This window comes from Malaclemys terrapin, chromosome 4, assembly GCF_027887155.1.
Source record: "Malaclemys terrapin pileata isolate rMalTer1 chromosome 4, rMalTer1.hap1, whole genome shotgun sequence".
NCBI lineage: Eukaryota > Metazoa > Chordata > Testudines > Emydidae > Malaclemys > Malaclemys terrapin.
Window position 1 is genome coordinate 141,104,988 of NC_071508.1, and position 13,107 is coordinate 141,118,094.

Consider the following 13,107-nt stretch of genomic DNA (forward strand, 5'->3'; position numbering starts at 1 on the left):
ATTTTCACTAAAGGATGATGTCCAAGCTAAAACTGAAGATATATATCAAAAAGAACAACAACTAATTCTGAGCATCCCTCTCATAGAAGAAAGACGGAAAGAGTTGGAAGAGAAGCATGAAAAATATGAAGACTTGAAAAAAATAGTCTCAGGTAGGTATTAAATAACTCTGAGGCACTTTGAAGCTTTCTGCTTCTGTCTTAGAAAGAGACTTGGTGATATGGGTGACCTTGAAACTAATGAGCAACTGGCGTTCCACAGAAGGGGAATGCCTGAAAAATTCAAAGTAATTTGAGTTGACTTTGTAGAGGTTAATATAGACTAAGATTAATATAGACCCTGAAGATAGATATTTCGCTTCCTCTCCCCGATCTTTATCCTAATCCTCTTTACTTACTTCGTGTATTATGGTGAATCTGGTATTTTGATATATTTTTGTACATTTGGAAAAAATAATTTTAAATTAGATATATAAATAATAAATAAGAGGTCTGACTGTACCAGAGCTGTCTACCATAGTTCAGATGAACTATAAAGTACAGTGAAGCTCTGAGGGCTTTGTGCACCAGCTGGATTATGACATCTGGACACTACTGGAACATTAATAATGAATAATAACATCCTTATACGGTTGATCACTTGTTGATGGAACATCTAGTCCTGTAGTCTAAAAAAATCTTTTCCTGATTTGTAGAACTAAAAGATGACGAGACAAGACTGACAAAATCCATTGATCGGTCAGTCAAGATGATTGGTAAACTCAAGAAGATCATGGTAATGGTTCAAACCTTGCTTAACATTATTTGTTAAAGTTTCCTAAATCAGTTTTCTTCCTCTCTGTTCTTGTGCTTTTTAATGATCTCCCTCCACCCTTCCAGTACCATCTCCCTATAGTTGCTGTGGAACTGGTCATGCACAGAGATTCTTGCATAGCTTGATTCAGACATAGAGCAGCACTGCCATTTGTCATGCAAAAAACTGACCTTGATCTTGTAACCCTTAGTCATATGAGCTGTCCCAATGGATTTAAAAGGATGACTGGAGTGAGGAAGGGTCTGCAGTATTGGGCCCTGTGTGAGCTCTGTCCCTGTACAGAAACTGACCACTGCTCATGCAAGAGCCTTTGCTGCTTCTTGGTAAAACCTTCCTGTAACTTTGTCTCATGATCTCTCCAGCTCATTGCATATCTTGACTATATCAATAGATAACAGCGTAAGGAGAGAGAAATTCAGAGTCACAGGTGGTTTGTGTGAAAGACACAGTACTAAAGAAAGGTGTATGAGTCATAAACAAAACCGCAAGGTTTGTGCCTGGCTGGTCTGATACTGCAAGGATGGAGCTCTGTGGTTGCTGGCCCACAGGCACAGATGCTATTCCTTATTTGAGAAGGAAGTGCTCCTTCTCCAAGTATCTTTAAATAGGCAGTAACTTACCCAGAATCTGTGTTCAAAACATTTGTGTACCACCAAAGCCTTCATCAATAGAAATATGTTGTGTGTGTGTGTGTGTCATTAAGCTCATCAGTGTGACCCCATGTCTGATATAAATAGACAGGAAGTAAGGTTCAATGGTTAGTGTGTGAGACAGAATCAGGAGACCTGGATTCTATTCCCAACTGTGCCACTGGCTTGTTGACCTTGAGCAATTCCACTTCATCCCTCTGTGCCTCTTTTCCCTAATGTGTAAGATGGAGATGACGAGATTCATTTTGTAAAGCGCTTTGAAATATTTCAGCGAAAGGTGCCACATATGTGAAAAGTATTATTATTATTATTGTGAATTTATTAGATTACAACAATTATAATCCAAATGCAAGATCAATTACTATGAAGCAAAATAATGAAGCGTTTATTTGTTAATAGGCTGAGCTGAAGAATGAATTAAGAATAAAGCGTGACTTGGCATTTGACCAGTTGAAAGATCATACGGAAGTTCTGAAGTTGCTAGAGAGGGACATCTATGAGGTTGACAGGAAGCTCGACATTGTGAAGACAGAAAACTGCAGACTGAAATTAGTGAGTATACCGATGGTTTACAGCACAGCTTGTCAGCGTGCAGGTCTCTCTTCAATTTTCTTTTCACAGGGAAAAACAGAATTGGAGCATGATGAAACAGAATTAACTCTATAAATGCTTCAGCATGCAATATAGGAGCCAAATTTTGCCTTCTGATGCACCTGTGGGGCTCCCGGTAGCTTCGTTGGGAGGCGCATTGGAACATCTAAGGGCAGGATTTGTCCCTTTGGCATTTTGTCTGTGAAGGGATCTTTCATCATAGAGTAGAAAAAACACTCTGGTGCATCCAGTCAGGTATATAGGGAAAGGCTTCCCTGCTAGCTGTGAAAGACTGGGTGAAAACTGAGGCATAGAAGAGGCCTGAGCTGTTTGGTATTGCAGCAAGGGAGACAGTCCCACATTCCTCCCTGTTGACTTACACAGCCATTTTCGCTCTTTCTTTTATTCTGGAGCAGTGGCCGGAGCACCGTGTGCCAGAAAACCCAAGCCCACTAAGTGATAGGAAATGGACTAGGTGCTCCTTTTGTGCTGAGAGGTGAGAAACACTGGGATTCATTGTGGTTACTGCCCAGAGAGAGTTAACAGTGCCTCCCACCACTCTACAACAAAGATCACAGGAAAGCTGACTTGTTTTGACTTTACAGAAGGTTCAGCTTTCCAGGTATATTTCCTTTCAGGGACTCTAGGAATCCCTATATTTTCCATGATGGATCCAGCGCTGGACTCGGGTGATGACATGATCAGTCATTTCTATCCTGGCTAAGCATTTGTTGCCACCTTATTGTTTTTCAGAGTTAGGGTAGTTTTCAAAAGTGCCTAGTTCCACGTCAGAAGCGACTTTGAGCTGGAGGTATGAATTCCAGCTTGAGGAGACATGGCCACACTAGCTGTGATCAAGCTACCACACTAAAAACAGAAGTGTAGCTGCTGTGGTGCAAGCAGTGGGAGGAGCTAGCCATCCGGCATGCATACCTGTGGTCTCAGATAGGATTGTACTTGGGGTGGCTAGCCCCGCACGCCGCCATGGCTACACTTCTGTTTTTACCGCACTAGCTCTATCAGAGTGCCACTTACGTTTCCTCGAGCTAGAATTTACATCTTCCAGCTCTAGACATTCCTTTAGGCATTTAAGAGCTCAATTTTAATTGAAAGTCAATACACTTAGGCTCATAAGTGCCTGAGTTGTTTCTGAAAATGGGACTTAGGCTCCTAAGGCTCTTAGATATTTTTGGAAAGGTTACCCTAAAGTCTTCCATTGCTAGGTCCTGTGCCAGGTGTCAAACTAGCCTACAAGAATAGAGGAATTCCTTCTCCAGAAAAGATCTGAGCACCTTAGACAATTGTGAAAGCAAAATCTTAATTGCTGATCTATCTCAGGCTGCAACTCAAAGCTGAAGCTACACCTTCATTAGACACAATGAGCTAAATTTCCAAAGGGCTTTCTGAATTGTGTGTAGTATTTGTATGTGCCCCTGTTCGAATGCACAGAAGCCTGGTTTTACAAGTGCAGTTGCCTGTATTTGCATGCCTTAATATTACAGATGCTACTTAGGAGGCACTTTGAAAATGTGACCTTATAATTTATTTTCCCTGATATAAACATAAGCCTTCTTCAGAAAGAAAGCCCTTTTACCATAGTACAGTTATCCCTCTCCTTGATGCTCAGTATAGGAACAATTTCAAGATGGTCTGTTCATTCTGACACCCAAATTCAGGTTGCTCTATGTCATAGGTGGCCCGTGACATCAGGGTATGGAAATTGTATGGTGGGCCATGAATGTTCATGAAATTGAGGTTGGGTTGCAGGAGGGGTTGAAGGCTCTCACTGGGGCCAGAAATGAGGAGTTCAGGGTGCGGGAGGGGGTTCCAGGCTGGGGCAGGAGATTGGGGCACGAGGGGGCGTGAGGGCTTCAGCTGGGGGTACAGCCTCTGGGGTGGGGCTGGGGATGAGGGGCTTGGGGTGCAGGAGGGTGCTCCAGGCTTGGGACCAAGGGGTTTGGAGGGCGGGAGGGGGATCAGGGCTGGGGCAGGGGGTTGGGGCACAGGAAGGGCTCTCAGGGGTGCAGACTCTGGGCAGCACTGACCTCTAGCAGCTCCCGGAAGCAGCAGCATGTTCCCCCTCCGGCTTCTATGCAGAGGTGTGACCAGGCAGCTCTGCGTGCTGCCCCGTCCGCAGGCACCGCCCCTGCAGCTCCCATTGGCTGCAGTTCCTGCCCAATGGGAGTTGCGAGGGTGGCTCTTGGGGCGGGGGCAGCTTGCAGAGCCCCCGGTCTGTCCCTACGCATAGGAGCCCGAGAGGAGACATGCTGCTGTTTCTGGGAGCTGCAGCATGTGCGTGCAAGCCACAGGTCCCACTCCCCAGCGGGAGATCGAGGGCTAGATTAAATCAGCTGGCAGGCAGGATGTGGCCCGGGGGCTGTAGTTTGCCCACCCTTGTTCTATGTCCTCTACTGCTGATGATGTAGCAAAGGAACTACAGAAAGAAGAAAATCAGTTTCAACTCCAACAACAGCTATTGGTACCTGAAGTACAACAAAGAAATTAAACGGCGAGTAAAGAGTGAGTGCCAGAGCCTCAGGGTGTAAATCAGCACAGCTGCATTGACTGACTGGTTTAGAGCTGAGGATCTGATCCTGAGATTTCACTGATTTTGGTTATCATGAATGTGGTTGTTCTGGAAAGTGAAATGGATACCTGATGTTGAGGATGTAACAATGGAAAGAGTTTTTTGTCCTGGGGAATACACCACCCTCTGTGTATCTGTAGGTCACAAAAATTGCTAAAGAGATCAGGAAGGAGAGACCAAACACAAATACTTACTTACCTGCAATGATTTTCTCTGCAGTGCACTGCACAGATGAAAGCGGATATTTTGACAATGAGCCATGAAGCCGAAAACCACAAATCAACAACAATAAAAATTCTGAGTGATCTGACAGTCCTCCATCGTGAGTAACGTGTCATCAAAGGAAATGTTCAGCTATTTAAAAACAAAAATTATCATATTCCCAGTATTTGAAAAGGAAGACTATTTTAGAATGTTTGTTTCTCTGACAGTCTGCTAACATTTTAAAACTGAATTTATTTTAGAGCTTTTTCTGAAGGGATGGTCAGAGGACAGTAGCATTCAAAAGGTGGGTTTCAACATTTGTTGACAAGGTATTTTTTAGCATTGAAAATAATTTGGTTACCATGCAAAAAAGAATAATAGAAGATCTGGCACTGTAAATACTCTGCTACCAGTACTCTGCCACAGGGTAGAATACAGGAAATTAGAAATTTTCGAGCTCTGCATAAAAATAATTATTGTAAATTTCTTTGTCCTACGTTAGTTCTGATTCCATTTCCCTCATCCTAGGTTCAAACGTACCTAAAGGTTGTGATCTTTCTTTAAATTTTTTAAAACTCAACCTGCAATAGGAAACTCATGAAAAATCTGCATAAGAGTTGGCTCTGGATCTCAGGAGTGGGTATGCCAACCCAGCAGAGCTATACAATTAGTGTTTGGACAATCTATGACAAGTCAGGAAATGCTAAACAAAAGGGTCCTAATGTTTTGTGATTTCTTTGTCTTTACAAGAAAATGATTTTTCAACTTCGTCTCATTATAGGAATTTGTGGAGAATGAGAAGGAAATCCTGGCTGCAATAGCAGATCTTGTAATGAAACTTCATCAGAGAGAGAGAAAGATTGATTGTATTAACAAAGGGCTACAAAATAACTTTGATGGACTGGATTCTTTGTTAGAAAGTAAATCCAGCACGGAACCCAGTAAGATACACCAATCCCTTTTCTTTTACTTTGTATCCCGATGGAATTATGGTGAATTTGTTCATTAGGAATAAACAGTGATAACACTTCAGAAGTAAACTCCATCGGATCCTCAGCTGGTAGAAACTGATGAGCTCCAGGGAGCTACGTCAGTTTCCACCAGCGAGGTTCTGGACTTTCAGTATGTCTTGAATACCGGATCGGCAGGTAGTAATCGATCTATCGGGGATCGATGTATCGCGTCTCATCTAGATCCCCAAACGCGCTCCCCGTCGACTCCGGAACTCCACCAGAGCGAGAGGCGGTAGCGGAGTCGACGGGGGAGCCGCGTCCGTCGATCCTGCGCCGTAAGGACGCAAGGTAAATCGATCTAAGATACTTCGACTTCAGCTATGCTATTCATGTAGCTGAAGTTGCATATCTTAGATCGATCCCCCCCGCTAGTGTAGACCAGTTCTTACATTCACAGTGGAAAAGCTATTGTGTTCATTAGGAAAAGTATGCGTATTTTATGGCACAGCGTGGATGATGATGGTGCATTTAATTTCCTGTTCCTAAAGGCTAATTCAGTAAGGAAGCTGTGGAAAATATTTAGAGCTTCACTGTTCTCTTCAGAACCACATTTTAGCTTTTCCACAATGGACATGTGAAGGCTAACAAATCAGAGCTGCTGCCTGGCCTGGTGCTGTATGATTAGCATTATGGCACTGTAAGTTTAATTGATGGTTAGGATGCCTGGAATGTTTTGTATGGGCAACTTCTATTGTTTACATTTTAAATAATAATACACTGGAGCTGAGGCTGAACATTAGGGTTACCATATTTCAACAATCAAAAAAGAGGACGGGAGGAGCCCCTGTCCTAGCCCCGCCCCTGTCCTAGCCCCGCCCCCCATCCTGTCCTAGCCCCGCCCCTGCCCCTTCCACTTCCTCGTACTTCCTGCCCACTCAGAACCCCCAACCCTCCCCCCCACTCCTTGTCCCCTGACTGCCCCCCAGGACTCCACCCCCTCCCTAAGCCTCCCTGCCTCTTGTCCCCTGACTGCCTCCTCCTGAGACCTTCCCCACATCCTAACTGGCCCCCTAGGACCCTACCCCCTACCTGTCCCCTGACTGCCCCAACCCTTATCCACACCCCCACCCCCTGACAGCCCCCCCCAGAACTCCTGACCCATCTAAACCCCTCTGCTCCCTGTCCCCTGACTGCCCCCTCCTGGGACCCCTGCTCCTAACTGCCCTCCAGAACCCCACCCCCTACCTAAGCCTCCCTGTTCCTTATCCCCTAACTGCCCCTTCCTAAGACCCCCCCCCCAACTGCCCCCCAGGACCCTACCTCCTACCTGTACCCTGACTGCCCAAAACTTTATCCACCCTCCCCCAGAAAGCCCGCCCCGAACTCCCGACCCCCCCCGCTCCTTGTCCCCTGACTACCCCCTCCTGGGACCCCTGCTCCTAACTGCCCTCCAGAACCCCACCCCCTAATTTATGTACAGGCGTGACTACCTGCCCTTTCCTGGTTATTATACGCGGCCAGTCCGCATCCACATCCAGTAGTTAAAAAAAAATAATAAACTAATAATTTAAATTGGAATTTCATCCATTAATAAGCATTTATTATATAGTAAAAACCATTCTATTGAAGGATAGATATTAAATAACACTAAATATGTTAATGTTCAAAACAATATTAAAAATTTGAAAATTTAGAGCATGGAAACCAAAATAGCTAAAATTTAGTTTTGGCAAGATACACGGAATGGAAACTCCGGGATCTTTACCTGTCACTGAATATAACCATCATACCAATAGTGGAATATAAAACAATTCTACATATACTCTCCTTAAAATTTTTACTTCTGTCCATTCCCAATAATTGTAACAAATCATTATTACCTTCACTCCACTTGCCACGCGCCCCAAGCACAAAACCAAAGAAGTGAATATTTTTACCTCCCGTTAAGTTTTTAATTTCTTCCTCTAACTCAAGATAATAAGCCACCTTCTCACTGTGGGCTTGTTCCAAACTTCCAGCATGATCCTCCCATCGCACTGTAACATCAACCACCACTGCTGTATCTCCTTTTATAAATATAATATCCGGCTTTCTTAACTCACCCTTACTATTTCTCAAATGGGGCTCTATCATTGCCTTCCACCCTAATTTACCAACCTTATCTACAACTGCAGACACTACTCTATTATGCCTTTTTATCCTAGCATTCTTAGTCTTATAACATTGTCCTGAGATATGGGGAACAGTCTCCCGCACTTTACCGCACCATCTACAAAGAGCATTCACACCTCCTCTTCCTCTTGCTAATGTCTCCCTAGTAGGATAAATATTTGCCCTAAGCTGCAATGCTGCGATATACGCTGACGATTTAACTTTACTAGAGTTTCTAAAAATCAAATTACTAATTAAATAATTTTAAAAATATTTTATCCCTATTCCCTGACATCTCAGTTCCGACCATCTTAAAAATTCCTCTTCCCTCCATTTCTTGGGATGAGATGTTACTGCACTAAATGACAATATTTTATCCACAAGATTTTCTCCTGCATATAGATAAGATAGGTCCATCCAATCATCTCTCGAGACAATATGTCTCCTCCATTTACGAATTAACATATTTGGGATTGCACACTAAACTTAGTGAGAGCTAAACCACCATCCCTACCTCTAGAATAAAATATCCCATCTGTGGTACACTGAGGTAAATGTAAAATCTCTTTAACTATTTTTCTAACTAACACATCAAGATCGTCTAAAAGATTAAAAGGGGGTTCTATTAAAAGAAGATTATAAAATAGCTTCGGTAAGATGTATGTCTGTAAAATTAATATTTTTTGGGCTGGTTTTAATGGGGCCTTAATTAAATTCTCACTCCAATCTTTCAATTTTTCTTTAAGTACCGGTCCCCCTACACCTATCCAGGGATCTATTCTAGCCCCTAAATATATTTCAAAATCCCCTGGTTGAACATATTCAATCTCCTCTGACCCTATCTGCCAATTATCCTTAGGATTAACTACATAGGTTTTATGTTTAGTTAAAATATGAAAGCCTTTCGTTTTCTTCACATTAACAGAGAGATTAGTATTTTTACAAAACTCCTCTAAGATACCCAAATTTTTGATCATTCCTTTATATGAGCTACTTAAAATTGCCACATCATCGGCAAAAGCCAATGACGTGACACTATTACCCTTAACATAAAAACCACTTCCTTCTACTTCTAATCTAGTTAAAAGGGGATCCATAGCAATATTAAACAAAATTGGGGACAACGGGTCACCCTGCTTGACCCCCCTCCTAATTAAAATAGACTCAGTAGCTTCATCACCCACCCATACCCTAGTTGTGCAATTATCATAAAGGTCCCTAATAATATCTATAAAATGTTCATCTATACCAAATCTTCTCAACCCGGCTATTATATGTCCGTGTCCCACAGAATCAAATGCTTTAGCCAGATCTACGAACACTATTGCAATTTCATTCCCATTTCGTTTAGCCCCTTTAATCAAATTATCTAATATAGCAATATTTTCCTCACACCCAGGGGCGGATATAAACCCTTTTTGTCTACTACATATCTTAACTGTTTCCACCAGTCTTTTTGCTAATATTTTGGTATAGATTCTAATCCAAACTGACCCAATTGTCAATGGTCTCCAAGATGTTAACTTCTTCATTTCCTCCTCATCTTGTGTCTTTGGTATTAAAATCGTTCTATTTTTCTTAAATTCATCTGGTACCTGTCTATTTAGAAACCATATATTAAAAATTTTAGTAAGTATTAAGGAGTCTAAATTAAAAATATCCCACAAATTGCTCACTTTTACTTTATCTGGGCCAGGAGCACTATCTTTTCTTATTTCTCTTAAAGCTATTCTAATCTCATCCACAGAGATCGGACTCATTAATATATCATTATCCGCATTCTCTGTGGATGATGGCCACCCTATCATATTACCATGTCCAATTGTTCCCAAAATATTTACATAGTATTCCTCAATTTCTTTCATAGGGATAGCACACTTAGCCTTATCTGGCTCTCCCATTATAATGCGAGTCAATCTTCTTCTATCCTTATCAAATAATTGTTGATAGAATTTATACTTAGCTTTCTTTGTAGCATATCTCCTAATTGCATTAAATTGCTTCCTTCTCCCCTCCTTTCTCATCTTCCCTTTTCCTTTATTCCTCAACTCTATTTGACTTTCATTTCTAGGGTCCTTTCCCTCTACTAATGAATAACATAATTTTTCCAACATTGCCCATCCGAGAGCTTTTGTTAAATCCTCCTTTAATAATCCTTCAATTTCCCCTAAACTATTTATTATTTCTCTTCCCTCCCTACTTTGTTTTCCCCGTTTACATATTTTCTCCACTAAATCCACTTCTGGATGTCCTTTTAGTGGGAAAATCCTCTCTCTTGGGGGCGGAATTTCTAATATATTTACTCTAATGTCCTCTACCTCAGTCACTTCCTCCCTATCTCCTGTTACCACTAACTTCTTCTTTGCTAATTCTCGTCTTTTATCTGATATTTGTTTATTCGTTTTGGTCCTCATCTCGCTCTCAATACATTTATTTATATTCCTTTTCCCAATATATTTCCTTTCCAACTGTATAAGCTGCGCAACCTCATCTTTGGTCCATATACGAGATCTAGTCGATCCCTCTTTGATCTTACTTTTAGCAGCCATATCTTCTTTTCTTTGCTCATTCCTCACAGCAGGGTGTCTATGTCTACAGTGTTGGCTCAATCCAGATCTAGTATGAAAACCAAGCCCACAGACCGAGCACGTATGGCTCTTCATTGGGGTATCCGCCTTCTTGGGTATGCACTTGGGGTAGTGGCAAGCTATATTATGATATTGAGAAGATTTTCCACATTTACTACATACAACTCGTATGGCTTTACTTTTATGAACCACATTAATGTGTTTGGCCCATTTACCAAATGTTGGTAATATCTGGGGACATGTTGGACAATTAAAACTATCAACGGGATACTCTAAATAAAAAAACCCATCCTTCCACGAACTACTTTCTAATATATTTATATTACTACCAGTACTGTTAAGATCCTTATTACGATCCCTATTAAAATCAGTACTTGGTCTAAAACTATTTAATAAACTAGACCCATTAACTAAATGAGCATTAAGATATCCCGATTCCCTAACATATGGATCATCAAATGTACTTAAATACTTAAAATCTGGATTAAAACTGTCCATAGTTAAATCATTAAAAGTGTCCCTTGTAAAAACCATCGGTAAGATAGATAAAATCTCCTCACCATGATCATCACAAACATTCTCCTCTACCTCCTCTCCATGCTCCACTGGGAGGACTTGATTCTCACTCTCATGCTCATGAGACTTCATTATAGTCCACACCATTTTATCCATTGGTCCAGCGACCCTGATCCACACCCCTAATATATTTAATACTGTCAGCCGGGGCATCAAAGCCAACAGCGGGGGCGTTATTAACCCGGTCCAGCGCCAATCCGGTATAAAAATATAAATTACTTTTTTCCATAGCTAAAAGATTTACCCTTCTCAGGGGGAAACTAACCCTTTCCAGGGGGAAACTAACCCGTACCTGGGGGAGACTACCCTTACCTGGGGGAGGCTACCCTTACCAGGGGGGCATCCATGTGGCACCATATGGGGCTGCCCAACCCCATCCCACACCCCACTGAATGTGGGATGTGGGTTCGTCCTCCGCAATCCGCCTGGCTATCCAAGCCAGTTACCGACTCTCACCACGAGGAGGTAGCGGTTGGACTTGCAATCCAGAGGCTTTCCTCAAAGAGGGGTCCCAAACAGCATAATGTCGAGCTCTAATGGGCGTGTGAGAAAAGGCTCAGATCTTGGTAGGGGTTGCCCCTATTGACCGGGCTCACGCCCACCCCCACCTCACCGATAACCCATTCTCTCACTACCCTCAGGCAATGTTTCCGTCCAAGCCCGACAGCTGAGAGGGTCCAGAGATGCATGGAGAGCCATTAAGAGAGCCATTAAGCCTCCCTGTTTCTTGTCCCCTAACTGCCCCCTCCTGAGACCCTCCCCACCTGTACCCTGACTGCCCAAAACCTTACACCCCCCAACCCCCAGACAGCCCCCCCAGAACTCCCAAACACCCCCCCGCTCCTTGTCCCCTAACTGCCCCCTCCTGAGACCCCCCCACCTGTACCCTGACTGCCCAAAACCTTACACCCCCAACCCCCAGACAGCCCCCCCCGAACTCCCTGACCCATCCAACCCTCCCCCCTGCTCCCTGTCTCTTGACTACCCCCCCCCCCCCCAGAACCTCCCTGCCGCTTCTCTGGCCCCCGGCCCCCTTACTGTGCTGCAGAGCAGCGCGCTCAACAGCGGGGGAGGGCAGCAGGCTTGGAGGTCCAGACGGCCTGAGGCCGAGGCCGGGCCGGCGATCTGTGAATGCAGGGAGGAGGGAGGGAGAGGAGGGGAGTGGTGTCAAGTTTCAGGAGAGAGGAGGGGGAAGTGAAGGAAGGGCTCTGGCTCTGGCTGTCGGAGCCCCGGCTGCTCTGTAAGTCGCGCGCACGCTCTGCATGGGGGGGGGAGGAGGGGAAGTCCGGACATTGACAAATTCCCCCCGGACGCTATTTTTAACCCGAAAAAGCCGGACATGTCCGGGGGAATCTGGACGAATGGTAACCCTACTGAACATGTCTCCTCTTAGGGCCGTTCCCTCCACCTCCCATAATACCTTGCTACCTGCTCATTTTAGCTGCAGTAGTACAGGCTTGTGCTTTGGATACTAAAAGTCCTAAGTTCTATCCTTGGGAATGTTCGTGGTATGTGCATGCAAGTGGCTATATTCTTGTAACAGAAGTACATTGTTTTTTTGATGATAGGATTTTAAAGCAGAAAGGTTATTATTGTATTCATACACCTTTGAGGTGACTGGGATGTTGATACTTGGACAGCAAACTAGAGAAAGGGATGGGTTAAATCTATAAGGAAAAGAACATTTCTGCTTCAGCTTAAGGCCTGATGCTGCCATTATTTCACGTGTGGAACGTTCACTGAGGTCAATGGAAAGTCATTGCATAAAAGGACCGCAAGGATCAGGCAAAAATGGGTCTGTTTAATTACATCCATCTTAAACTAAGTATCTGCAATTAACTTTTTTGTGCAAATGAGAGCAGATACTGAGAAAAGCTTGCTAAAATATATACTTTATATTTAAATTCCAGATGTTTCTGAAGGATAGAATATTGGAGTAAAAAGGAAAAGGTAAGTATCCATATATGATCCCTAGGCTACGTTTACTTACAATA

General features: G+C 43.3%; 1 protein-coding gene across 1 annotated transcript in view; it reads left to right on the forward strand.

Annotated features, from left to right (window-relative positions):
- Window positions 1–13,107, forward strand: part of LOC128836944 (coiled-coil domain-containing protein 175-like) — a 53,068-nt gene that overhangs the window by 37,916 nt on the left and 2,045 nt on the right. The window contains exons 14-20 of the mRNA XM_054027675.1: window positions 14–152; window positions 695–774; window positions 1,863–2,015; window positions 4,861–4,963; window positions 5,106–5,149; window positions 5,627–5,786; window positions 13,024–13,063. Of these exons, the coding sequence (XP_053883650.1) occupies window positions 14–152; window positions 695–774; window positions 1,863–2,015; window positions 4,861–4,963; window positions 5,106–5,149; window positions 5,627–5,786; window positions 13,024–13,040 (696 nt within the window). The 3' untranslated portion in view covers window positions 13,041–13,063. The remainder of the gene's footprint in view (window positions 1–13; window positions 153–694; window positions 775–1,862; window positions 2,016–4,860; window positions 4,964–5,105; window positions 5,150–5,626; window positions 5,787–13,023; window positions 13,064–13,107) is intronic.